A 27807-nucleotide genomic window follows, 5' to 3' on the forward strand; every position below is an offset into this window, starting at 1 on the left:
ATGTCGGCCGGCGGAGCGTCAGTCCCGCCGCCCCCGAACCCCGCCGCGTCCTTCCCTTCGCCCCGGGTCACTCTGCCCGTCGGCTTTGACATCCTGCGAACCTACTCCGGCGCCTTCGTCTGCCTGGAGATTGTAAGTGGGGCAGCCTCGGTGCGGGGCGCACCGGGGGAGCGGGGACAGGCGCGGCATCCTTGTGTCTTGGCTCCCTCTACCTCCCCGAGCTTCCCTCCCCTCCATGTGGCCTTCCCTGCGTCCTCTCCCCAGGTCCTCGCCGTGTCCAGCGCAGCCGGAACCTGGCGGCGGCGCAGTCACCCGGGCCCTCTCGCCTGGCACCTGTTACGCTGGCACCTGCTCCTCCGCCGCTGGCAGGAATGGCCCTGAGAGAGGGAGCTGACGGCCTGTTGAGGCCGAGGATTGGGGGCTTCTAGGGCAAAGGGGTGTTTGGACTTGGGGGCGCCGTCAGAGACCCACGGCGGCTTGGCCAGGGGCCACGCTTGGCTAGAGTCAGAGCAGGCGCTCTTGACCTCGCCTGTTGCTAACCTGCCATTTTGTTGGGTGGTGAGAAGGTGTAGTCGATGACTGGGTGACCAGAGGCTGCCAGGATCGGATAGAGGGGACGAGAGGCACCAGGAAGAGGAAAGAGAGGGCAGAAGACCTGGACGTGTCTTTTTTAAAATTTTTCCTTGCAATTTTTAGTGCCCTTTGGGTTGGGGAGAGGCGCGGGTTCAGGACGCAGGGCAGGGAGAAAGGTGAGGTATGTACATGCACTTGACAGCTCCCTAACCAAGTGGGCATGAGAATGGTGGAGGAAAGGTGGAAACGGGGCTGTCAAGTTCCTCGCTGCCGGCTGTTGCGCCTTCTTCCTTGTCTAAGCACACCGTTTCGCCCAGGTAGAGATGGGGTCACCAGGGCTGTCATGCAACCTCTTTAGACTAGATAGAAACTTTTTTTTTAAGTAATTTTGTAGAGCTGGACGCTTTTGAAGCTTATTGTGGACAAGGGGGAAGTGTGCAAATAAAAATTGGGCAACGAGCTTGCATCATGCCTTGAGAATGGCAAATAGTGAAATGTTAGGGAGTCTGCCTTTCCTGCAGGCTGGTTTTGTTTGCTCCGTTTGGGAGTTTTCATCTCTCCCTTCACCCCCTCCTTTGGGTTTGCATAACCTGGATTTGGGTCGCTTCGGTTTCACTTTTGGGCTGTGGGGCTGGAACACCTGGTGAGCATTGGTTTCCTGCCCTACTATGCTTAGATGGCTGAGGCATCGTATGTTTAGCTCAGATTTGAATCTGCAAAAGGAGACACATATGAGTTACAGGCTAAGTCATCAGTAATGGCAGCCTGACTGTGAGTCTAAGAAAGGCTGCTTTGAGTTTGAGCCCAGATCAGAAGCATCTAAATGCTTCTGATGACATCCAGGTGAGCGAGAGCAGGGCGATGTCATTCGGCTGGCTGAGCTGCTTGGGGAGGGAGACAAGCTAAAAAAATAGCAAGATCTGTGATGAAAAATTTTAAGAGCTCGGCCGCTTGAATCCGCCAGCAGCACCTTGGAAACCTACTACTCTGTCCTATAGGGTCTACTCTGTCCTGCAGGGTCCCTATGAGTCGGAATGTACTCAATAGTGGTGGGAATGGAGGCTGCCTTAGTCCTGTTGTTCCCCAAACTCCAGCTGTTTGCATACTTCTTTTATAAGTGTCTGCCATATCCGCATTCCAGTGTGCTAGAATTTACATAATGTTCACTTAAATAGACTCTACGGTACCCACCTTATCCTCATTCTAAGTGTTAATATACATGAAATCTCAAATTAGATATGCTGATTATATTTTTAGTACGTATTCAAATATGTATATTTCTACATATTAAATCTGTATTCGTGTATCCACAGCTTATCTATATTTACATCTAGATATAGATATATGAATAAAGAAGGCTTATCCACGTGCCATCCAACCAAGAGCCACCTATGGTCATGTCACACTTTTGATAACAGTGCCTAACTCTGAGGGGAAAAACTGGAAGGTGGCTCATTCAACTTTCTCTTCCCCTGGGTGCCCATATTTCTTTTTGATCTAGCCTAGTGGTTGATTCTCGACTGTCCCTGTACCTAATCACTTGAACAGTTTTTAAAAATACAGTTGCCAGCCCCAGACTAATTTAATAAGAGTCCCTGGGGGTGTGCCCAGAGTCAGCTAGGCTTTTTTTTTTTTTGAAAGCTCCCCTGGAGATTCTGATTCACAGCCATGGCTCGAACCATAGATGGAGCCTTTCATCAAGACTCTATAGAGAAGACAGCTCTTCTCTTGCAAAGGTGAACTCTGTCATGTGCTAAAGCTGCTTTCCACTCCCCATCCTAGGAGGGATCCCAGTGTCCCAGAAGTATCCAGTCCATTCTCCTTATCTCTTCATTTCCTCTGGCTTCTTTCCCCTGAGACCAGAGCTTCAAACCCATTAATTTCCCAGTCCAGCCCCCTGCTGAGAATTTGGATTTCTCCGGTAGGTATACTGAATCGGAATCTACATTTTGACAAGATCCCTCAGGTGATTCTTATATAGAATAAGTTTTGAGAACACTGCTATGCTAGTGGTTCTCGGAATTGGTCCCTAATCAGCAGTATTAGGATTGCTCGGGAACTTGTTAGAAATGCAGATTCTTAGCAGGGGTTCGAACCTAACAGAAGCAGTTCAAAGCCCCACCTGAAACACACCTAGGACTCTTATCTAGATACAGCAGCATTGCTTCCAAAGGCCATTTCAGTTTGCTTTTCACTTTTATGAAAACATCTGGCCAAACATCTGGATAGGTTTCAATCTGAGGCCTCTATTACCTTTTCTATCTGAATATCTACCTCCCCCCACACTTCCCCTAAGAGGGCCAGTGTTCTAGTGAAGCTAGTGACCTTGACGAAGCAAGAAGCCACACTGAAGCATGTCTCTTACTCTTCCAGATTGCTTAAAGGTATTGGATTATATGTTTTAAGAGGGTGGAGAGTATCCTAAACAGTAGAATGCCGACATTTAGTAGGCGTACAGCTGTGAACTAAGCAAACACTTTTGAAGCCCCTTTGGTCCTGGCTTTCTCAGTTTCCCTCTAGTTTTCCCATTCTTCCCATTCCTTTAAAATGTTTGGCTCCCCATGGCTCCTCTTCAGAAACTGCTCACCCTGTAGATTAAATGTGAGGATTCCCCAGGCGCAGTCCTGAACTCTGAATGTTCTCCTTTCTGGGGATCTATTATTTTAGCCTCTGCCAGTGTGCCTGGATATCCCCAAACTCCTCCTTAATTTTGACCTTCTTTTCAAATCCATTTGTTGTCAAGGTTTTCCCGTTTATATCCTGTAGCCTTCTGGAATGTAACATGTGAAAACTATCCTGACAAAGGTGGACTGGGCTAACAATACTTGACTAAGCTAATGAGGCTGTGATCTTGGACTTGAGTACTCGCAATAACCAGTTGTTGTTGTTAGTTGCCATCGAGTCGATTCCTACTCATGGTGACCACATTTGTGCAGAGTAGAACTGTGCTCTGTAGGGTTTTCAAGGCTCCAACATTGTAGACGCAGGTTGCCAGGCCTGTCTTCCAACATGCCTCTGGGTAGATTCAAACCACCAACCTTTTGGCTAGTAGCGGAGTGTTTAACCTTTTGCACCACCCAGGGACCATATAATAACCAGTTAACCTTGCCAAAAAAATTCAATTCCAATGCCCCTGATTGTACGCTATCCACAATCTCTTTAGATGTAAGTCAATTTTATGTAAAATGAGTATTAGGGAGATAATACAAAAGATATGAATAGTGCTGGCCTAATCACACCAGGAGCCCGGCCGGCGTTGCTAACCAAAAGATTGGCAGTTAAATATGCCAGCCACGCTTTAGAAAGCCTATGGGACAATTCTACTCTGTCCTGTAGGGGCGCTGTGAGTCGAAATTGACTCGGTGGCAGCGGGTTACTCACACCAGGTCAATTTATAGCAGTGGTTTCATAGGTGAAGAATACTACAGCCTCACATGCATATGAAATTTTTTGAGATAATTTTGTTCCTCTCTTGGAAACCTAAATTGTCAGTCCTTTGGTTTTTGGCCTCCACTCGACTTCCCAATGCATGTTAACACATGCCATGAAGATTTTAATACTAAGTTTGTTCTGCAAAGTGAAGCCTTTTAGTTTAGGATGAAAAACATCAGTTTCAAAAGTTAGCATTTTCAGTCTCTTAATGTTTGCTAAATTAATGTTTTCTAAGTCATTCACCAGGTGTTTATTGAGTACCTACTGTGTGCAAGGAGCCCTGGTGGCACAGCAGTTAGGAGCTTGGCTGCTAACCAAAAGGTCGGCAGTTCGAATCCACCAGCTGCTCCTTGGAAATCCTGCTCTGTGCTAAAGGGTCGTTATGAGTCAGAGCCTACTTGATGGCAACGAGTTTGGTTTTTACTGTGTTCAAAATACTCTCTTGGAAACAAAGATGTTTAGACCCTCATTTGTCTGAAAGAATGCATAACCTAGCTGAGGGATATACATAAAAATAACTACCATTCAGGGAAGAAAGAGTTAAGCATGAAACAGCTAAAGCATTTCCCAGGCAGGTACATCATGAAATACTGTGGAAGGAGTTGTGCTGGAAATGGGCTTGCTTCCAGAAAAGACAGAAATGTTTCATTATCATGGATTAATAGCTGAGCATGGGTATGAGGTACTCAACAGAGGACAGAGGAACTGTAAGAAAATGGCATTGCAGCATATACTATTAGGCTGAGCAAGATATTTCAGGTCCCTGCCCTCAGTGGGCTTATCTTGAAAAATCCGCAAGAAAGATTGGATGTAACAGTGTTAGACACAAAAAAGAATAAAGGTCACTCTTGAATTCAGTGTGTTTCACGGTTTAGGAAACTGTCTTATGTTCTTCAAGTTCTTCATTCACATTTCTCTTTATGGGAGATAATCACATGCTTCTAACTACAGTGTTTTGGGTTCCACAGTAATTTTTGTGTAACAAATTAAGAACCTATTTATGTGTTAGGCTTTATTTCATGCTCTGGGAATATGATGGTTAACATAGCTCCTTCCCTTAAATTAATGTATGGCGGAGCAGAAAGGGAAGAAATAACTACAACATTGTGTTTTAAGTGCGAAAATAGGTGTATGAAAATTATTTTGGAGATATGGGGTAGACTACGTCTGGCTACTGGGGAGACCAGCACAGGCAGCTTCAGTGGTAGGTGATGTTTGAGTTTAGCCTTCATTAATGAGTACAAGTTCAGTAGACAGAAAAAGTGGGAGAGAGGATTCCAAGTAGAATCAAGGGCATGTGCAGATCCCAGACACAAGAAAGAGCGTGATGAGAAAAAGTGTGCCAGCTGTCAGTGGTTTGACATAACTGGTAGGCAGGTGGCAGGAGAAGGAGGAAGAAAAGAGATAGGCTTCAGGTTGTGATTTGATGAGCAACGATAGACCAAGTCATTGGAGTTTATTCTTTATGTGGTGGGAGCAGGCGGAGGACAGGGATAGGAAGAAAGCGCCATCTTTGAGGATTAGGAGGTAAACTGTATTAGCTAGCGCTGCTGTAACACAATTACCGTACGTGGGTGGCTTTAAAGAACAGAATTTTTTTTTTCTCACAGTTCTGGAAGCTAACAGTCAAATCAGGGACTTGGCCATGTCGGACCCTTGCTTGTTGGTAGCCTGGGCTTTCCTTGGTTGCATCTATCTTCCCCAGTGTGTGCTTGCTCCTGTGTCTAATCTGCTCTTTTTATGACTCAGAAGTGATTAGGTTTAGGACATACATCCTACGATGATAATGACCTCATTAACATAACAAAGAGGACCCTATTTTCAAAGAGCATAACCAAAGGGTCGGCAGTTCAAATCCGCCAGGCACTCCTTGGAAACTCTAATGGTCAGTTCTACTCTGTCCTATAGGGTCGCTATGAGTCGGAATCAACTCGACGGCACTGGGGGTATTACATCCATAGGTATAGGGGTTAGGATTCCAACATATATTTTGGGGGGACACAATTTAATCCTTAACATCAACCAAGTATGGAACGTTCAATATCTCCCAAAATGATACTAAAAACCAAAAAAAAAAAAAACCTGTTGCCGTCGAGTCAATTCCGACTCATGGTGACCTATAGAACAGGGTAGAACTGCCCCGTAGAGTTTCCAAGGAGTGCCTGGCGGATTCAAACTGCCGACCTTTTGGTTAGCAGCCGTAGCACTTAACCACTATGCCACCAGGGTTTCCAAAATGGCACTAAACCAAACTTAAATATAAAAATGTAACTCAGAGGAATTATGCCAGCAAAACAAATATTAATGAAAGGATGATGGTGAGAGAGGCTGTGGAGGAGGAGGAGATTTCGGCTTATTTTCTACCCAAGATTTGGCCCTAGGCTGACTAACTTAAATGTTCAGGTGTGTAGAGTTTTCTTGCTTAGAAAATAGATTATGATCCTGAGGGATATTGTGTGCTTGCTTGATGAAGAGGGTCTACCTGTGGACATGTTTGTCTGTTAAAAGCATTTTATACTATAAGTAAGATTTTTCCTTTGCCTTTGAGTTAAAAATTTCCATCCACATGAAAAGAGCCTTTAAAACTTCATAAGAGAAAACAAGCCAATGCGCCTGCCAAAGATTATTTTCAATAATCTTTTGCCCTCATTGGCAGCCCTGTAAGAAATATTAAGGACTGGAATAAGAAAAACTTTAAACCAAGTTGCTGAAAACATTGACCTTGAGCTCCAAACGAAAAGGTCAAGGAGAGGAGATTTGTGGAGCCAGAGAGAACTACTGTACCTGGTGGTAGGAGCTGTGGACGTGGCGTATCTGCGTTGACATGGGTGAACAGAAAGATTGTGTAGTGCTGGAGGACAGAAACCATGTTGGCATATCCAATAGCATCCACATGTGGTACTTAACAAATGCTGTTTGATTGTTCTGTAGGACAAGCTGAACAGTATGTGAAAATATTGTAGAGAAACCAGCTGGAGTGGAGGTGGGCACCTTTGAAGGCAATGACTTCTTAAGTCTTGCCCAACTCTTAAGATGTCTCAATTGTTCTTGAAGTATCTACAATCTGACATAATTTTTTTTTTTAAATAAGGTAAAATTCATGGAACAGTCACAGTTTGAAGCATTTTAAGGTTTACAGCTCAGTGGTCTTTAGTACATTGACATGTCGTGCAACCAATACTGCTATCTAACTCACTACTATCTAACTCCAGAACGTTTTCATCACCCTACGAAGAACCTCACACTCATTGAACAGTCACTTCCCTCTCTCCACTCTCCCCAGCCCTGACAGCTACTAATTTGCTTTCTCATTCTATGGATTTGCCTATTCTGAACATTTCATTTAAGTGGGATCATCCAGTATGTAACCCTTTATGTCTGTCTTTTTTCTCTTTACATAAATGTTTACATGGTTCATCCATGTTGTAGCATGTATCAATATTTTCCTTCTTATGGCTGAATAATATTCCATCATCCATCATAGGATATACCAAAAAAAAAAAAATTGCCATTCAGTTGATTTCGGCACCATGTTTTTATTATGTATTCATCAAATGGTGGATATTTGGGTTGCTTCCACATTTTGGCTATTATGAATAACGTTGATATGAACATTTGTGTACAAGTTTTTGTTTGGACATATGTTTTCGGGTCTCTTGGGTATATACCTACAAGTGCAATTGCTGGGTCACACGATAATCCTATGTTTGACTTTTTGAGGAACTACTAAACTGTTTTCCACAGTGGCTATACCGTTTTCAGTTCTCACAAACAATGGATGAGAGTTCCAATGGCCTGAATTTCATGTCTCCAATTTTGGAAGGCTTTCATAGTCACAGTATGCACAATTCCTAACTTTCATATAATAGCTTTTGGAAGGAGGAAGATAAAAAGAAAGAGGCAGTGATGTGTACAGTTGTTGCCAGTATCAAGGCAATGGTGTGCATAAACATTTTACCTGGGTAGTAACTAGTTACGTACAAACATGAAAAAAAATTGTAAAAATTGAGATTTTAAAATCAAGGGAAAGTAGAAATCAGAATAAAAATGAGGCAGGGACATAACGTCTCCTTTTTAATAACGCACTTTCTAATTTAATATTAACATCAACTGTTTAAGAAACTAAAATGGAAGTTTGGGTCAGACGGCGAGCATCCTCAAACATATTTTTAAAGCTTTCGAATGTAAGGCTGAAAGGCAAAACATTTTTTGCGTTAGTGTATTTTGTACATAGAACTCTTCTATATACATCACTTCTCTTTGCTTCCTGGAACTTGTCTTGGTTTCCATTCTCTGATAATAAACCTTGCTGACTGGTGCCCCTAATTCAGAACTTGTACCAGGGCTAGTCCAGGAACAGCTGGGATGGAAATCAGGATGGCGAGAGGGTAAATGGGGAGGGATGGAAGGAAGCAGAAGGGCGAAGATGAGATCCAGGAGCAGCACTATGCTGGTCAAAATTACCAGCAGCAGTTTTTGTAGAGTAGGTAAGCTGGGCCTAAAGAAGACTGAAAATGGGGTGACATGAGCTATACTGGCAAGAGGTAGTAGCTTTCCCATAACTTTTTTGCCCCAGGCTCCTGAGATCTTGCCTTAGGTGGTGAGAGTTGCCAGTATATGTTCTGCTTCACTAGTCTTCATGCCTATTTTCAAACGCTCCCATGTAGCAGGAAATGAGCAGTGTGTTTCCAACATCCCAGACTGGACTTCTGGAGCATTTTCTTCTAGAATCATCATTGGACACACTAGTTGATTTCCGTTCGTTACAAGGTGGATGCAGTTAAACACCTTCTGTAGCAGTAACTACCTGCTCTAGTTTGACCACACAGAGATGTTTAAGGCAATGTTGCCAACTGTGACTTCACAATCCAGTGGGGGATACAGGCACATGAACCCATGATTTCAATCCAGTTGTTGCAAGCACTGTAAAGGAGACATGCAGCTGACAAACAGTCAGTGAAGCCTATCTGGAAGGAATGCTGGGAGTTTAGTTATCCAGCAAAAGCTTTGATGACGGCTTGCTAGACAGAAGCATGGACAAGTGTGATTGATTCTCTACACAAGGGAGGAGGGAGGGAAACCAAAGTGCAAAGAGGGTGGTAAGAAAATGGTCGTTGGTAGGGGAGAAAGTGAGCTTGGAGAGATGGGCACCATTAAAAAAAAAAAAAAAAAAAAAAAAAAATTTTTTTTTTTATTAGTACACTAGGCTACAGTGACATTGTGAATGAATTTAGATTTTTATGGACTGCTTTATAAGCACAGGAGCCTTGATGGTACAGTGGTTAAGAGCTCAGGCTGCTAACCAAAACGACAGCAGTTCGAATCCACAAGCCACTCCTAGGAAACCCTATGGGGCAGTTCTACTCTCTCCTATAGGGTATCTATAAATTGGAATTGACCCGACAGCAACAAGTTTGGTTTATTTTTGGTTATAAACACATGTACTAGTCATGATATTGTATCTGTTCACTAAAGACTGTTCCTAGTTTTTCTTTTTTAATCTTTTGGAATACAAATTGTATATGAGATGGAGCTAATTGTACTTAGTCTGTTCCTTAAATGGTAAGTTGTCTGAGCATGGTAAACACTTTGGTAACTCTTCATGTTAATTGCTGTGCAGATAACTAATGAATAAGCATCCATTAAAATAGGAGGGGGTTGGGGAGATAACTGTTCTGAACTTTGGAAGGCCACAGATGCCTTTGTGATTCAGATGGAAGCTGTGGACCCTGTCCTCAAAAATGCATATGCAGCTGCTTACCCAATTTGATAGGATTTCAGGCACTCAACAACTCCCCCACCGCTACTTCCAAGCCAGTCCGTGGAAGAAGGATAACAACCCTGATCTAGAATGAACACTAAACCCTGAAGGATCCTGAATAGCATGATGTTAAGAACATAGGCTCTTGAAGCCAATTTGCCAGATTCGAATCCCAGGTCTAATATTTATTAACCATGTACCATAGGGCACATTATTAATGGCTCTGTGCTTCAATTAATTTATCTATAACATGGGAATAATAGTGATTATGTATCAGGGTTTGTAAGGATTAAATTAGTACAAATGAAGCTATTAGAGCAGTGCTGAGATGTTAATGAATCTTAATATTTCTGTTACCAGTTTCAAACTTTTACCCAAACTAACCACTAACTCAATAAGCCAGACTGGAAGATTTGCATTATATTTTTCCCCTCGAAGGGGAAACTATAGGGTTTTCGTTGGCTGATTTTGGTTTGTTCATTCTCACTGCTTTAGAGTAATGCAATGACCAATATGTGAATAGTAGAATTGAAAAGAGGGGGTGGTTTGTTCTGTACAGAGTTTTAGGTAACGCAGCATTTTTCCTTAGGGGTGGTCTCACCTGTCTTTTACACCTCCAGATTCACTCACCTTTCCCTGTTCTCATTCTAAATGTTAACTGCAAATAGGTCAGAATAGGAATGAGCCTGTTTACTTAATGCAATAATAAGGATATAGGAAAATGAAGGTGGTTTGAAAATTATTAACTAAGACATTGGAGGGCATCTTTAAGTGGACATTATTAGGAAATAAGTGACACTAGACAAGAAAAGCGGTATTGGCAGAAATCCTTTGGGAACGGCAGGGGACAGTCCAAATAGGAGGCAAGTTGAGGTCTGTCAGAAGTGCAAGAGTTGCTGCTTGCTCAGTGCCGCGTTTTCCCGCGAGGCTACGTATCTTTACCAGTCCACAGTCCCTAGTAAAAATGTGTTACAGCTCCAGCTCTGAGGGTTACATTCAATGTGATTTGCAGTGATCGCTTCCTCAGCTTTCTTATGGGAGAGATTCAGCCAAGTCACCCACCCTTCTGGCTGTCAGAGGCCAAAGTAAAATAATAAATAATGCATCAAATCACAAAGGAGATTAGTTGTTTTAGGAATGTGTAGTAATTTAATAACTCTAGCTCAGAACGTATTTGAGTACCTGTAACCTGTACCAGGTACACCTAAAGTTCGGCTAAGAAGATAAGGGTTAACTGAGTCACAGGGGAAGGCTGATACTTAGTGTTAGAAGATTTTCACCTTTGCATTACCTGAAGGTAAGGTAGTCTTTTTAGTTAGAGCTTGAGATGGGGGGTCAGGAGCCCTGACTTCATTCTTGAAAATTTTCAGAATGAGATGCACCTGGTGGTTTGATACATCATGATCAGATTTTAGGACCCCAGAGAGTGACGGAAGGCAGTGACAGACAGGAGGTCAAATGCCAATTCAGATCCAAGATGAGAAGAGCGTGAGCGCGATGTGGCATTCTGCCCTTCTCCACAGAGTGTACACACTGCAGTTGCTACATTTCACAACCATTCTCCTGTGGATTTTGAAACAGTTTAACCATTTTTCTGCTCTGCTTTTCACCTCTAAAAGCAGGGCCCTATAAGTACTTGTATCTACTAAAACAGGAATGCTGATAATTGCAATGTCTAGTAAATACTTGGAGCTTACTAAAGCCCCAAATTATTATTATTGTTTTTGGCTGCTGTAGAGTTGGCCCCAGACTCATAGCAACCTCACGTACAATGGGGTTGGACTGTTGTAATCCATAGGGTTTTCATTGGCTGATTTCTAAAGTAGATCTCTAGGCCTTTTTTCCTAGCCTGTCTTATTCTGGAAGCTCCACTGAAGCCTGTTCTATATATATCATGGGAATAGGCAAGCCTCCACTGACAGATGGGTGGTGGCCACATTGGCTGGGAGTCGAACCCGGTCTCCTGCACAGAAAGCAAGAATTCTACCACTAAACCATGACAGCCTTCAAAAGCCCAGAATTAGTTGAAGTGAATATAGTGTTTATCAGTAATGTTATTAAAATCCCGGTAGTGGAAGTTGAGACCAGGTTGGAGAACTCAGGAGAAGAGGTAGCTTTTGGCAAAAGGAAACCATGAAGTAGGGAAGAAGTAACTGCACCAAGCCCTGGTAACACATCCACCTGTGTGACACTCTTGTAACAAGGAAGTGATCTCCCACGTGGACTGGGTATATTCGCTGGCTCCTCCTCTATCTTCCAAAGTGACCCTGGTGAGCAGGACTTAAATCTGGCTTTCACAGCATCTCTGATCCAGGGATACAGTGTTTACATCCATGTGAGAAAGAGAGCGAGAGCGGGGACATACTTATGCCCCTCCTCCATCCCCTGTTCCCTTCCATGCAACACACACACCACAGATAGGGAGGCGAATCTGTTCTTTCTTCATGTAAACACTTAGTTTCCTTTCCAAGCCTTTGAGGTGTTTGGAAGGGCTGTAATTTTGAGTACCACAAGAACAGTTAATCTGTACTGTTTCACATTGTAGCATCATTGCCAAAGCCCTGGTCTGTCTTGAAAGGTTACTTCAAAACCTACCTCCTCTGCATACCTTTCTCCATCCTCCCGTCATATTTGTCTCCCCCTCCCAGTCTCTTCGAGCACACTGTGTTGAGCTCTTTTTATAGCAGTCACCACAATCTGCTGCCTGAAGCAGATTTAATGGTTTCTGTTTCTCCCTTATTTGGCGCTCCTGAAGACAGAACCTTGTCTTTTTGTTGTTGTTGTTGTTGAGTACTCTGTAGTTCCTGCAGTAGGTTAAGGACTGGCCCAATTGATGTCCAGTCCAGGTCTGTTAAATGTTTTAATTCCAAAGAATCATATTGGCCCTTCTTTAGGGGTGTGGGTTTATCCCTCTATCCCATTATTATGCATATCTATTTCAGTCTGCTTCCCCCTTCTAAACAAGTGGCCAGTTGTTCTTTATTACCCTTTATATCCATGAGTCAGAATCCACTCCGTGGCAAGCAACAACGTATCTGTACAGAGGCTCTTGGTAAATGATCCTTGAACTCTGACTATTTAATAATGATGTATATTCTTTGAACTGTATTAAAATTAATATAAGCTACTCGTAGTGGGAAAGTAAAGAAAGACTATCCAAAAGAAGAGGCTGGGAAAAAAAGGAAAAATTGGCCTGTTGAAGACATTCTTATCACCTTCAAATATTTATTAAATAAACAGTATGAAAGTGTAGAGAACCTTTTACCAGGAGCAAGTTTATTTCTTTCATAGCCACTGATAAAGTTGTGGTTAAATGTTTCATATGCATTAATATTTATCATTTATATTAATTTCATAGAACTTTATGGGTTGACTATTAATTTTTTATTTGAAATTGGGACTTGAGATATACCACCACAATGATAAATTTATTAGACTGGTGCTTTAGTTATAGACGTTCAAGTAAAAATTTATGGTGCTTTAAAAAATGTTTCTTTAAAGTAAAAAAATTGCATGGCTGGTGGTACTTTTTTTTTGAGATTTGAATTAAATCTTGTGATTTTTTTTTCTTTTAGTGACTTGTTCCATTTAGATGCTGTCTAGTTACTTAAACAGCAAGGAACAGAGGATTACTTTTTTTTTTTTTCTTTTTACATTTGGAGCTTAAACACTTCCAACCATCAGAGGAGACTCATACGGGCACTTGGAGTTTATTTGTTCTCTAAGCAAATATTTGCAAGCCCTCTCTGTGCCAGATGCACAATATGTTTCTAACATATTGCCTGTACAACTTTTCTGGGTAGGAGAGAGACATTACCACTTGCCTGTAGATGCCTTCATTGCAGGTGTGTAGCCTAGTTTTTTGTGTTGCTAAATCTGGCTTTGTGCCTGACTGGTAGGAAAGGACTATTGTGTGAATTAATACATGGCTTCAGATACAGAGACATATAAGGCAATATGTCACCAAGAAGGCCTAATAGTGCAGATAGACTGAAAGCCATGGGATCAAATCATAGTGTGTTTCATCAGTGTAACATATCTACATATCCCAGGAGAGGGAGGAGCAACTGAGCTAGGTGGAACTCAGGAACAACTTTTTGGATGACGTGATATCGTGGATGAGCTATGTTATGGATTAAAATGTGTCCTCAAAAAGTCATAGCCTCTGTGCCTATGGTTCTAATCCTATTTGGGAGTGGGTTATCTTGTTATGCTATGGGAAGGATTAGTGTAGGATGCATCTTGAGTCAGTTTCTTTCGAGTTATAAAAGAGATGAAACAATCAAACGAGACAAGCAGAGATGAGGAATGAGAGATGCCAAGCCACATGAAGATTGCCCAGGAGCAGAGGCTCAGAAGAGACAGAGCTAACAGAGAGAAAGCCTAACCCTAGAGCTGATGTCCTGAATTTGGACTTCTAGCCACCTAAACTGTGAGAAAATAAGTTTGTTTGTTCAAGCCATCCACTTGCAGTATTTCTGTTACAGCAGCACTAGATAACTAAAACAGACATGGGGGTGCTGCTCTGACAAACACCTAAAATATGGAAGTAGTTTTGGAATTGGGTAATGGGTAGCATCTGCAAGAGTTTTAAGGTGCCTAATAGTAAAAGCCTAGATTACCTTGAAGGGACTGTTAGTAGGATTATGGATGTCAGAGGCAGTTCTGATGAGGGCTCAAAAGGAAGCGAAGAGAGCTATAAGGAGAGTCTGTCTTGTCTTAGGGACTACGTATGACACCATCAGCAGAATGTCGCTGGAAGCGCGGACATTAAATGTGATTCTGGTGAGGCTTTAGAAGAAAATGATGAACATGTGATTAGACAATGGAGGAGGGGTGATGCTTTTTTGTGCAGTGGCAAAGAACTTGTCCGAATTATGTTCAAACGTTTGGTAGAAGGTAGAACTTGTAAGTGATGAACTTGGATATCCGGTTGAGGAGATTTCTAACCAAGATCTTAAAGGGGCAGCATGGAAGAAATGGACTTAAAAATGAACTGTGCAAAATGAAAACAAAACTTAAAGATTTGGAAAATTCTGTTGTACAAACTAAGGACATGTGTCCTAGAATTTTCAGCAAGGACATGGTGACACAATCTTTTGTTAAATAGATTAAGCCTGTGACTGATGTATCTAACCATCTACCACAGCAGAAAACCCAATAGCTTAGACAGAGGGGACAGAGAAAGAATGAAAGGAAAGGACATTGTCTGCCTCTTGGAATTCTGCAGACAGGAAACCGGCCAAAGGAGCTAAATCTGTTGTCCTCCAAGAAAAGAAAAGGACCATCCCTGGAGCAGCTTAGAGATCAGCAGAACTGTTGGAAGGAGTATGGAAAGCAAGGTCTTCTTGGTTTCAAAGAGTGGGGCCGTGGTCTCCTGGATCTCAAAGGGTGGGGTCACAGCCTCCTAGGTTTCAAAGAGTTGGATCTTTGCCAACTCAGTTTTGGAGTGTGGAGCTGCTGTGAAGGTGTGCCAGAGGAATGGGACTGCCACCTAAAGCTGAGGAAGCAGGGCTATCATACCCAAGAGGCAGAAGAATGGGGCCTGCTGGGGCCAAGAGGGTAGGGTCGCTAATCAGATGGACTGGGGGAATGGGGACACTCAAAGCCAAGGGAACAGAGTTGCTGTCCCAGAGGGCCTGAAAGACAGAGCTGAAGCCCAGGGCTGAGGGACCTCCACCCAGAACCCAGAGGGCCTGGCCAACACCCAGAGTCTGGAGGGCAGGCCATTGCCTAGATGGTTTCAGAGAAGAAAGGATTATTTTTAAGCCTTGAGAGCTCATGTAAACTGTTCTTCTGGGATTTGGACTTGCTTGGTGCCCGTTATCCCTTCTTTTCTTCCAGTTTCTCTCGTTTGTAATGAGAATGTCTACCCTGTGCCTGTTCCATCATTGTCCTTTGAAGAGAGATAACTTGTAGTCTAGATTTCACAGGTTCACAGATGAAGAGGAATTTTGCCCCAAGATGGAATATGCCTAAAGTCTCACCTATATTTGATTTAGATGATTCTGAAGATGATATTTTGGACCTGGAATTGATTTAAGACTTTTGGGGTGATGTGATGGGCTGAATATGTTTTGCATGTGGCAAGGACATGAATTTTGGGGAGCCAAAGGGTGGAATGTTATAGATTGAATTGTGTTCCCCCAAAATATGTGCTGTCAATCTAGCTTCTAAGCTTGTTGTTATAATCCCATTTGAGAATGAGTTGTCTTTGTTATGTGAATGAGACAGGATTAGTGTAGGGTGATCTTCAGTCAATCCCCTGAGATATAAAAGGGATTAAACAGGCAAGCGAGAGAAGCAGAGATGGGGGAAGAGAGATGCCAGCCCACATAAAGATCACCCAGGAGCAGAAGTTAAGAAGAGACAAGCGTCTTCCTCCAGAGCTGATAGAAAGCCTTCCCCTAGAGCTGGCATCTTGAATTCAGACATCTAGCCTCCTAAACTGTGAGAAAATAAACTTCTGTTTGTTAAAGCGATCCATTTGTGGTATTTCTGTTATAGCAGCACTAGATAACTAAGACAAGCCGTGAATGAGACTTTCTTAAATATGGAAGGAGGTGACGTTGTGGGCTCAGCATGTGTCAAGCCCCGAGATGTGAAATAGCTTTGTCTTTGAACTTTGGATGATTCTTCTTCTTGAATGCAAAATGTAAGGGACTTAGCGCCTAGAGACAAAGATGAAAAAGACTGGTGTGATCTAAAGGATCTGCCATGTCCATGCAAAGGAGGAGACCGTTGACATTAGATCCATAGAACTCATCTGTTCACGCCCCCAACCATTTCTCCCCCTGTGTTTTCTAACACATTCCTGGTTGCCTTAGTCAGAAATCTGGGTACTTTCCTGTTATTTTTCTGTCATGTCCTACATTTGACCTGTTCCTGACTACCATAATGCCTACTTCTACATTTCTCACAGAATCCACTCACTTCTCTCTGCCATCACTGCCCTGAGTATAGTTCACACTCTGCTGTTGGAATAGTCACCTGTGTGGTCCCTCAGCCCTCCATTCTTTCTTCTCCAGTCCATTTTAACTCTCTGGCTGGAGAGATACTTGTCAATGTAAATCTGATCATGCTTGTTCTGGTCAACCTGATTTTGTGGCCTCCTGTTTTCTTTGAGTGAAGTTCATCTCATTGACTATCACCTTCAAGACAGTTTCTGCTCAGTCTATAGCGTGCACCTCTCGCTCTTCCTACTTGGTGCATGGGGAACTTGCTGTCACTTGCTCAAGTTTCACATTATCAAGCAGCATCTTAATCACTTGCTTAATTGTCTCTTTCCTCTAATCACTGTGAGTTCTCAGTTATAGAGACTATGTCTAGACTCTATCCAGCACCCGGCATAGTGCCTGGCCTATTATAGGTATTCATTGAATATTAGATCAATGAATATCTAAAGTACCTATTCTCATCCTAGCATGTAAGAGATACTCAATAAATGATGGTAGAGTTTGTTTACAGTTACTTAAAGGAGCTACGGCTATTATTATCATAATATAGGCAAGCATGTAAAATGCTGCAAATAAGTCATGATAAGGAATGCGAAATGACCATTGGATGTGGTAAGTTAGAAGGTGATAGCTGATCTTTACTAATAAACTCCCTGAGAAGTGAAGAGAATAGAAGCCAGTTTACAGTGGTTTGAAGAACAACTTCAAGGACAGGAAGTAGAAACCAAATACAGAAGAATTTCTAAAACTGACTGGCTGTAAAGGAAAATACCTAGAGAGGGCAGTAGTTAGAGTGGCTACAGGGTCAAGGGAAGATGTTTTAGAATTTGAAAGAATGCTTGGCGTGTGCTTGGGCTGAGGAAGAGCTCCAACATGGAGGAAGATGTAGAGACACAGGCATGGAGTAGGATTAGGACTCTTAAGTAGAAGGACAGGTCTTACACCTGAGGGAAGAAGGTAGCTCAGATGATGAAAAAGAAAATGATGGGTGGGGGTTCAGGAATGTGTGCAGAGGTCTGGGGGAGATAAAAGGGAGCGATATGGTTGATAAAAGTGTGTTTTAATTCTGTTGCACAAACGATCTCTTTTAATCAAACCTATCACTCTCTGTCTCATTTTTTTCAGGTGTTTGGGGGACTTGTGTGGATTTTGGTCGCCTCCTCCAATGTTCCTCTACCTCTGCTACAAGGATGGGTCATGTTTGTGTCCGTGGCAGCATTTTTCTTTTCCCTCCTTTTCCTGGGCGTGTTCGTGTCTGGCATGGTGACTCGGATTAATGCCAACTGGAACTTCCTGGTAAGGGATTTTTAAGTCTGCTCCAGGAAAATGTGGGAAATTTATAAATATCTCATTCTGTTCTGAAATGCTTGATTTTGTGTTCTGATTTATTGTGCCTCTAGTGGGAGAAAGAAGGTCAGGCCACAGGGTCTGAGGTGTTGCTTTGTGGCTGCATTACAGGGCAGCAGGATCCCAGTTTGAAATCCTCATGCTGATAGCACTGAGCTACACCTTTATGAATTAGGTGAACTTTAGTCAGAAACTGTTTTATTTTCTGCAACAAATGAATTGCATTACACTTATTGATCTATTGAACCCGTGTCTTTGGGAGGTGACTGTTGTAACACATACCTTGAAATTTTCCATTGCTTTCTCTGTCAGATATTTAATATACAAATAATCTCTTCAGAAAACAAGTAATGATATCTTCTGCTCTCCAAATATTTAGAAAAGGGAATATTTTATATTTATTATCAATTCCTGTCAGATAAATTAACAAGAATTGATGGGTGTCAGGAAATAAATTTTCTTTTTATTTAGTTTTTTTTTTTTACCATTTTTTGTTGTGTTGATAATATACATAACAAAACATATACCACCTCAACAATTTCTGCATTCACAGTTCAGTGACATGGATTACGTTCTTCAGATTGTGCAAACACTCAAGAAATAAATCTTCAATCCACATGTTTTTAAAGTTAGGAGACTGTTTTCCTTTTGCAGTGTAATGTAGTGGGTCTCTTTCTCAAGCTTGTGATCACTCATTCTCCGTGACTGTTTCTGAATGATCCAGGGAAGCGTGAACTCCCACTGATGGTGAAGAGGGCTTTAGCGAAGGTTATGAAGAACGCCTGTTATGTTCTGACAACACTTTGGTTTTTAAAAACTTGAATCAGAACTTGAATTCCAAAAACACGTTGCCATCGAGTTGATTCTGACTCAGCGAGCCTATAGAACTGCCCAACAGGGTTTCCAAGGAGCGCCTGGTGGATTCAAACTACCAGCCTTTTGGTTAGCAGCTGTAGCGCTTAACCACTACACCACCGGGATTTCCAAATGAGGCCTTTAGTCAGGCTTTAATGTATTTCTTTCAAGAATGATAGCATTTTATTCAGCAGGAAGATTGCTTTGGAACAGATGTTAGAGGGAATATCTGTTCTGGTCTTATTTATAGATCACAAGTAGAAGAACTGTAATCCTGAATGTTATCAACAGTAAAGTCTAGTGAATGTGGCTTCCCTTCAAATCAGCCCAGGGTGCAGACAGAGTGAGTTACTATGAAGGCAAGGAGGCTGTGTTTTACACTGGTTACAAGCACAGGCTTTGATTTGCTTAATAGCTGTGTAGCCTTGGGCAAAATGTTCAACCTCTCTGAATTTCAATTTCTTCCCTCTGTAAAATGGTGGTAATAATACTTTCACTGGCTGCTGTTAAAGAAGAATGGAAATAATGTATGTATAAAATGCTTAGTTTTATGTCTGGTGTATAGTAAACTTTCCATAATCATTTTAATTCCTTGTATACGCCTTGCAATGCAATATGAACCTTTGAGAATGCTTCTATTTGTTAGGTTGCTAATAGAGTGTGTTTCTACACTTCTGCGTATATTTCTTATTGATGATGAGAAAATATTCCTAATAACTGGCCAGATATTGAAGATCAAAAGTTACAGAGAGATGCTTAACCTCTGCTTTCTAAATGCCCGGCTTTTCCATAGTAATGTATGAAGGACTTGGTCAGTTAGCCCTTTGTATTATTCAGGGCCACCAGGGTCTTTTAGTATCAGGGCCAAAGATAATATTAAGCCAGTACATACCAGCATAGCCCTGTGGGTACTTTTATACTTAGTTATACATAGTCACTGTCCAGCTCACCTCATCCCCTCAAGTGCTGTGCCCATCCGCCAACCTGGTCCTTTTCTTCGGACCTTCCTGGACCTTCCAGTAATCCCAGAAGCTAAAGGGAGCACCTGGTAAAGCAGGGAGTCTCTAGGATCTTGTAATGTCCAGTATTCTTTGTAGTTGCTTGATGTACATCCTTAACCAATATTTATACTTTGACTATCACTCCCAGTCTGATTAGACCTTTATGTTTATACCATCTTTTTTTTTCCTTTTGCTTATATTGAGTCTTATCTCTGATGTTGAGTACAGTAATTAATATCCTTATTCAGTTATTAATTTGCCTAAATTTGCATTACCCCCAATTTTTAGCATTCTATCTAATGTCTGGAAACCCTGATGGGATAGTGTTTGAGAGCTACAGCTGCTAATCAAAACGTCAGCAATTTGAATCCACCCAGCACTCCTTGGAAATCCTATGGGGCAGTTCTACTCTGTCCTATAGGGTTGCTATGAGTTGGAATCAACTCGATGGCAACGGGCGTGGTATGGTTTTTTTAATCTAATGTCCTGATAATAAAACGTAAGAGTTTTCTTGTTTTTATTAAACCACCACATGAGAAAAAGGGACAATTGAAATTGGGGAGGGCTACCTGTCGGTTCTGTAGGTCATCTACAAAGACTATCCTGTGGTTTTTCACCTGGGGTATTCTACCCTTGTCCTTGGGTGCACTTGATGCTTGACTACTAGCCAGAAGGTTGGTGGTTGAAACCCACCCAGAGGCACCTTGGAAGACAGGCCTGGTGATCTGCTTCCAAAAGGTCACAGCCTTGAAAACGCTCTACACACATGGAGTTGCCAGGAATCAGAAATTGACTTGACAGCAGCTAATGACAACAAGTCCACTCTTATGAGAAAAAATGGTACTAGCGACACACTCTACACAGGGCAGTGGTTGTCACTTTGTGGTACACCCCACAGGGTGGCCATACTTTCAAAGAGCCAACTCTTGCTTTCAAGGATTTTACTTAAATGCCCTCCTTATTCGGAAATAATGGTTTGGGAATTATTTTTCTCTTTTTGTGATTTTCTACATAATCAGTCATCTTTGACTACACGGCTTACTAATAGGTTTTGCAATATGATACACCTTTTAAGCTCAGCCAGGAAAATTTCTGAGCCAGGCATATCAGAGTTGTCACAGAATGGTAACAGTTTTTAATTGCTACATTCCAGAACTGAGACACATTGCTCAGAATTGTTTTCCCCTGTGATGATAATTTAATGCTGCCTGTATGCCATGCATGAAGAAAACTAGAGTGCATTTTGATAATTTATCTTCTAAAATTACTTGTTTTGGGAAATTGACTACAGTATTGCATGTAAGTTACATTGATCATGAGATTAAATTAACATTCCTGATGAGTCTCTTCAATATTTTCCCCAAGCTTTTTAGCTTTAGTATAAATGGCGAAATAATATGCAATACCAAAACCAAAAAAAAAAAAAAAAAAAAACAAACCCCATTCCCATCGAGTTGATTTCGACTCATAATATACATTAAATGCTAAAAATTTGCTCCATTCCAAGTTTGTAAAAAGAAGCAGATTTTGGTTTAAAATTTTTTTCTTTTATTGGCTTTCTGTGGAGAAGAAAGAATATCATTTTGCCTAACTTGAAACAAGAGATGCCATATTTACATACTGTCTTTAGGAGGAGGTTAAGGCAGGATATAGTTTAGAAAAAAAGATCTAAAGAAAAAAATTCTTTATGTGTACAATTAAACACATTTCCCTGCATTCTCTAGAATGTGGCTGGTACGTATTTGATTGTGATTCCTCCTTGAGTATTATGGACATCACTCATTTAGTATCTTAAACGTCCTGAGCCATATTTGCTGTTCCCTCACGTTTATTTACTCATTTGATATTTACAACAGTTCTTTATTGAAAAACAAGTGTTACTGTCCTCGAGTTTACAAATAAAAATCCTGAAACTCAAAGTGGCTCTTGCCCTTTCTTTATGCAAAGCAGGATTCTCCAGTCTACAACACAGTTGTTTTTCTTTCTTTCTTTCCTTCTTTCTTTTTTATTTAGTGAAAGTTCAGTTCTGACGCTGAGGAACAAAGTGTGGGCTGAAGATAAGAATGTGGGGGATAGTCATATGTTGGTGAATAAAACATGCTATGGCTTGAGGTTGTGGTGGACCAAGGAAAAGATGAAAACAAGTGGGGCAGCGCTCTGGGGCGTGTGGGCATTGAGCAGATTGGCAGAGAATCAAGAGCGTGTGAAGGGCACCAAGAAAGGGAATGGCGTCATCTGTTAATGAGAGGGTGCCAAGGGCTTAGGACAGTGGTTCACAAAGGGTCCCAGACCAGCAGCATCAGTTTCACCTGGCAACTTATTAGAAATGCAAATTCCATGCAAATGACTCCATCAAAAACTCTGAGGATGGGACCCTGTGGTTCCACAAGTTCTCCAGGCGATAGTGATATGCACTAATACGTGAGAACCACTGTCCTAGAGTAACGGATCCACGTTTGGAGTGCAAGAAGTTTCTTGGGTGGCAACACCTGAGAAACAAGATTGGACCAGGAAAGTCTTCAGACCCACAATTCCATTCTAAGACTCCTGAAAAGAAGAGCAAAATTGGGCAGGAATACAAAGGTGTGGGGGTAGACAGGCTGTAATTGGTGGTGGGAAGAGCCTTTTCAGACAGAGACAATACCACGAGTAAAGGGTATGAGCTTTAAGATACAGAGTGCTTTCTGTTGTTGTTAGGTGCCATACAGTGACTCTGGACTCTTGGAGACTTCATATGACAGAGTAGAACTGCTCTATAGGGTTTTCTAAGCTGTAATTGTTACCAGAGCAGATCATCACTTCTTTCTCTCACGGAGCCTCTGGGTGGGTTTGAACTGCCAACCTTTTGGTTAGCCGAGCACTTAACCACTGTGCCACCAGGTCTCCTCGTGACCAAAATGAGGCCAAAGTGGCTGTTGTTCAAAGAGGTATGAGGGCAGCCTCAGGTGAGGCTGGTGAGGAAGCCAAGGGCCACATCATACCAAGAGTTGCAGGCCTTGTGACAGAGCTTTTCCATTCCCTTTGAAGATAAAATAAGCTATTTCTGAGGATCCACGTCAGTAAATGAAATGAGTGCTTAATGATCCCAGACGTATTTTCCCTTAATCATTATTGCTAATTAAGACCGAGCCGTATCATTTTTAATCCCTAAAAGTAGTGACATTTGAACGTGGATTTTGACCTTCGTCAGTTGCCATCTGTTGAATGACCACAGCATGTATTTGAGCATTTCTCCTATAGATTAGGCATGTGGCCACCATGCACCACTTTTCCTAAGTTTTTTTTAAAGCATTGGTCATTCAATTTACAAATGAGCAACGTTAAGTAGAAAGAATTTTGTTAGCAGTGTGTCTTTGTAGTTCTCACCCCTGGTTAGTTCAGCTCAGCCTAGCAGAGTATTCTAGACATAATAGAACAATTCCTGTGAATGACATCATTTGCTATGAGGGCATTTATAAAGGCAGGGTGGTGATCTGTGTTGTGATAGTACTATATCAATGATAGAAGCAATTTGATAGAGAGGAGAGAAATTGGACTTTGGAGCTAGGCAGACCTATGTGGATTTGAGTCCTCCCCCTTAAGGTTATTCGTTGTATGACTTGGGGACAGCCACTTAACTGAAAAGGAGGAAGATTTTTACTTGTTTGTAAAATAGGGATCAGAAATGGCCATTGTAAGGGTAATAACATATGTAAAGTGTCTCATATATGGGAGTTGTTAACACAAACAGGAGTGTGTTGATGGCATATTAATTCAGGTAAGACAGTATAAATTTTAATAGAGCTATGCTTCACAGTAATGCCAGCAGCATACAAAAAAACCTAATAAACAACTGAGCTTTGGAAGAAAGGTTTCTATACTTTTTGTCAGTATATGCCAGTGAATTCTATGACGTAACAGGCCAGCTCTATCTTTCAGTGTATGGCATGACAATCTAATGGATAAAAATAACACTTGCTCAAAAATAAAATAACTATAAAATATGTATTATGTTCATTATATATAACTTAATAAAAAGATGTAATTTAAACTATTTTACTGGAATTTCAAGGACAGCATACCTTACTTCTTTTTTATATGAATGTGATATTGACCCCTATGGCACCTCAACCCGAACCGAATTATAAAATTCAGGAGTCCCTGGGTGGTACAACTAGTTAACATGCTCAGCTACTAACCAGAAGGTTGGAGGCACCTTGGAAGAAAGGCCTGGTGGTCTGCTTCTGAAAACTCAGTAGAAGCCCTGTGGAGCACAGTTCTACTCTGACACACATGGGGTCCCCATGGGTCGGAATCAGCTCCGCGGCAACTGGTGTGGTTTTGTTTAATTCAGTATATCAGAAGGCTTGCTACTATGCTAATTAAGATGGGCTGGTTGATTTTCACTTGGATTCTAATAGCCTGACACTGCTAAAGAAGCCAAAATAAATGGCAAATGTAAAGTTAAGATTGTTTGAGTAAATGTTCTGATCTTCCTGAACCTAAACTTTATTGTTTAAGATAAAAACAAATAAAAAAGCATAGTATTTTTAATTGTAGATTTCTTTCTTTCTCCTCCTCTTTCAGGATTTTGCTTACCACTTTACTGTGTTTGTCTTCTACTTTGGAGCCTTTTTATTGGAAGCAGCAGCCACATCCCTGCACTATCTGCGTTGTAACACAACCACAACTACAGAGCCACTTCTGACTGATAACGAGTATAACATAAACGTGGCAGCCACAGTAAGTGTCCAATGAGTGCAGCCTACCCTCACTCCCCCTCCATTGCCAAGGTCTCCAAGAAACTCCTTTTTTGTTGTTGTTGTTAGGTGCCATTGAGTCAGTTCCCACTCATAGGGACCCTATAGGACAGAGTAGAACTGCCCGTTAGGATTTCCAAGGAGCAGCTGGTGAATTTGAATTGCCGACCTTTTGGTTAGCAGCCGAACTCAACCACTACACCACCAGGGCTCCAAGAAACCCCTTTAAAAAAAAAAAAAAAAAAAAAAACCCAGTGCCCAGAAACTCCTTAGGCAACAGTAATTATAGCCACTACCATTAAACATATCGTTGCTTTCTACCTGTGCAATTAGCCTGTGAGCAAAGTGCTGTTACTACCTCCCATTTTACAGATCATGAAACTGAGGCACAAAGAGGTTGACACCCATGCAGGATCACAGCCAGTTTGAAGGCATTGGAGGGCCAATTTACAAATTGGCAATGTTAATTCGACAGAATTGTTAGCTTTCTGTATAGGTGTATCTTTATAATTCTCACCCCTGGTAAGTTCAGTTCAGCCTAGCAGATTCTTCTGGGCAGAATAAGAACAATTCCTGTGGCTGACATTGTTTCCTACATGGGCATTTACACAGGCAGCGCAATATTCTGGGTTGTAATGTCGCTATACCAATAGAGAGGCGTTTTGATAGAGAGGACAGTAAGTGGACTTCGGAGTCAGACCTGGCATGGCGAAGACTACTTTGTGAAAACAATTCATTGTGCTCGTAACTTCAGACATTGTAAGGGAGGTGTGTTTCTCACTGTGTCCTTCATTGTTCAACACCTACTTGTAATTCATTTTAATTCCATGAATACTTATTGAGGGCCTACTGTGTGCCAGGTAATTTCCTGGACTTTGGGGACAAGGGTGAATTAGTTTCAGTTCCTGCCAGTGAGGAAAGCGCAGCCAAGTAGAGGAGGCCAATAAGCCAGCCATGAATAGATGATACACAGGTGAAATTCTTTCTATGGGACGTTTTTTTGAACTGTGTTTGAGTTTGCAGTTTTGCATTGATATAGGTAATTTAAAGAAATGACATTCCTGTTTTTTACAGATAATTTTTAAGATGTCAAATGTCATTGTTCTGACCTGCATCCCTTTTCCCTAAGGGCCCAGCAGTCAGTGTTCTCCATGATGTGACTGTCCTGGCTGTCCCTCTTCTGTGACTTTGTCCCTGATAGCTTTCTTTTCACCTGTCCCAGTAAAGCTGCATTTTTTTCTCTGTCCCAGTAAAGCTGCTTCTGTAAACCCATATATGCTTTAAGTTCTAAATTGAGTCCCATTTCATCCATACACTCCAGTCTAAATGAATCTCTAGTTTGAGTTTTAATAGCACGTAAATGTATGAGCCGTTCATTTATAACACTATATTAAAAGTTCCTCATTTTTCTTTTTATTTTAACATATCTGAGAAAGTGGAAACTTCCTTTTCACTAATAATAGATGTCAAAAGTGATCATCCTCTTTCAGGGGACAGCTTCTAAACTAGAGACCTGTCAGGGAGATGACCAGCAGAAAAAGGGTGTGGACAGTAACAGAATAGTAAACTGTGAAATGTTCCCTTGTCTGTAGATGAATCAGGTATTCCTTCCCAGAGTGTAGTTTCCTGGTTAACAATCCCTGTACTGAATCGTAATATTTTACCAAATATAACCACATGGTCTTGTATTCTTCTATGGATCATAAACCCCAAAACAGCAAGGACAATAGATCTGTTTATATGCACCAAATGGAGTGCTGGGCACAGTTGGTGCTAAAGAAATCCTCGTTGAATACTTAGGACAGTAGTGCAGGGCAGAGCACAGACCCATGCGTGAGGACCATCTCCCACACGGTGAGGGAGAGAGACAATGGGTCTTCTTTGTTCAGTGTGAAATCACTTTCTATTGTCACAGAAATGATTTGATACGTCCTCAAGTTTGGGTAGTTGTTAACCTTCGTTGGCTGTGAGGTCACTGTATAAGCCCGTACCACATACTGAGTTTCTTAATACAGTTGCCAGGTTTTTTGCAAAAACTAACAAGTGGGCCCAGTATGTGAACAAATGTTCAGCATAAGGCTATCCACAAATGAGAAAATTATTGGAGGTTAGAATATTTAAAGGAAGGGTGATGTTGTGAGAAGAGGGGATGAAACACTATCAGGCTATCAAAAAAAGGTGACTATGAAACATTTCTGTAAGTGTTGAAATATCTTCACGTAGGTGGGTCAGTCTTCAAATAGTTGTTCCTTAGGATGATGGTTTTCTTAGTGTTATAGATCTGATGTGAGTTTCTGTTTCTTTTTTCTTAGATTTTTGCCTTTGTGACCACAGCTTGTTATGGTTGCAGCTTGGGTCTGGCTTTACGAAGATGGCGACCGTAACACTCCTTCGAGACTAACCGCCTGTGTGTTAACTTTCATTTATGTACTTCATATGTCTCATCCATTTGGATACTGTTTTGTCCAGATGTAACAGCATTACACAAGTTTGTTTTTTTGTTTTTAATATATAAAGAGAATCTAAGTGCATGTTTTGGTTCATTTCAAGGATAGAATCTTAATTTTATTATGTTAAACAGAGAAATGGCCTTTCATCTCACTTTTTAATTCTGCATCTGTGGTGTTTTTTGTTTTAAGAAAATTACTCTTTATATCCATACAATAAGCAGATATTCTTCATTCTGTTTGGTTGTTGAGACACCTATACCTTAAAAGTAATAGGTAACCAAAACTCCCTTAAACCACATTTCAAATGGGCTCCCACTGAATCTTTTTGTGTAAGACAGAGATCGTCACACATTTTCTATAAAGGGCCAGATGGTAAGTATTTCAAGCTTTGAAGACCGTACAGTCTCTGTCACAACTACTCAGCTCTACCATTGTAGCTTGAGAGCAGCCATAGACATCACATAAACAAATGAGCATGGCTGTGATCCAATAAAACTTTATTTATAAAATTAGGCAGCAGGCTGGATCTGGCCTATGGGCCATAGTTTGCTGACCTACGATGTAAAACCCTAGTTATGTGTTCTATATTTTATTGAACTGATCATGAAAGTTATATAACCAATTCAACAGGCCACCTAATAGTTGGTTTCATTATGCAATAATCACATTACCTTTTTGTTGAGTGGTTAAATA

The 27807-nt window shown here is 41.5% G+C and overlaps 1 protein-coding gene across 1 annotated transcript; it reads left to right on the forward strand.

Annotated features, from left to right (window-relative positions):
* MAL2 (mal, T cell differentiation protein 2) lies at window positions 1-27807 on the forward strand. Its single transcript, XM_003408159.4, has 4 exons — window positions 1-132; window positions 17848-18018; window positions 24492-24647; window positions 26977-27807. Exons 1-4 carry the CDS (start codon window positions 1-3, stop codon window positions 27046-27048), a joined length of 531 nt encoding a protein of 176 aa, XP_003408207.1. The 3' UTR covers window positions 27049-27807.

This window comes from Loxodonta africana, chromosome 14, assembly GCF_030014295.1.
Source record: "Loxodonta africana isolate mLoxAfr1 chromosome 14, mLoxAfr1.hap2, whole genome shotgun sequence".
NCBI classification, from domain to species: domain Eukaryota; kingdom Metazoa; phylum Chordata; class Mammalia; order Proboscidea; family Elephantidae; genus Loxodonta; species Loxodonta africana.

Excerpts from the sequence above, each read along its gene's own strand:
- MAL2 (XM_003408159.4), top strand. The coding sequence starts at position 1 with ATGTCGGCCGGCGGAGCGTCAGTCCCGCCGCCCCCGAACCCCGCCGCG. Across the intron at positions 133-17,847 it reads CCTTCGTCTGCCTGGAGATT|GTGTTTGGGGGACTTGTGTG; the intron begins GTAAGTGGGGCA and ends CATTTTTTTCAG. Across the intron at positions 24,648-26,976 it reads ACATAAACGTGGCAGCCACA|ATTTTTGCCTTTGTGACCAC; the intron begins GTAAGTGTCCAA and ends CTTTTTTCTTAG.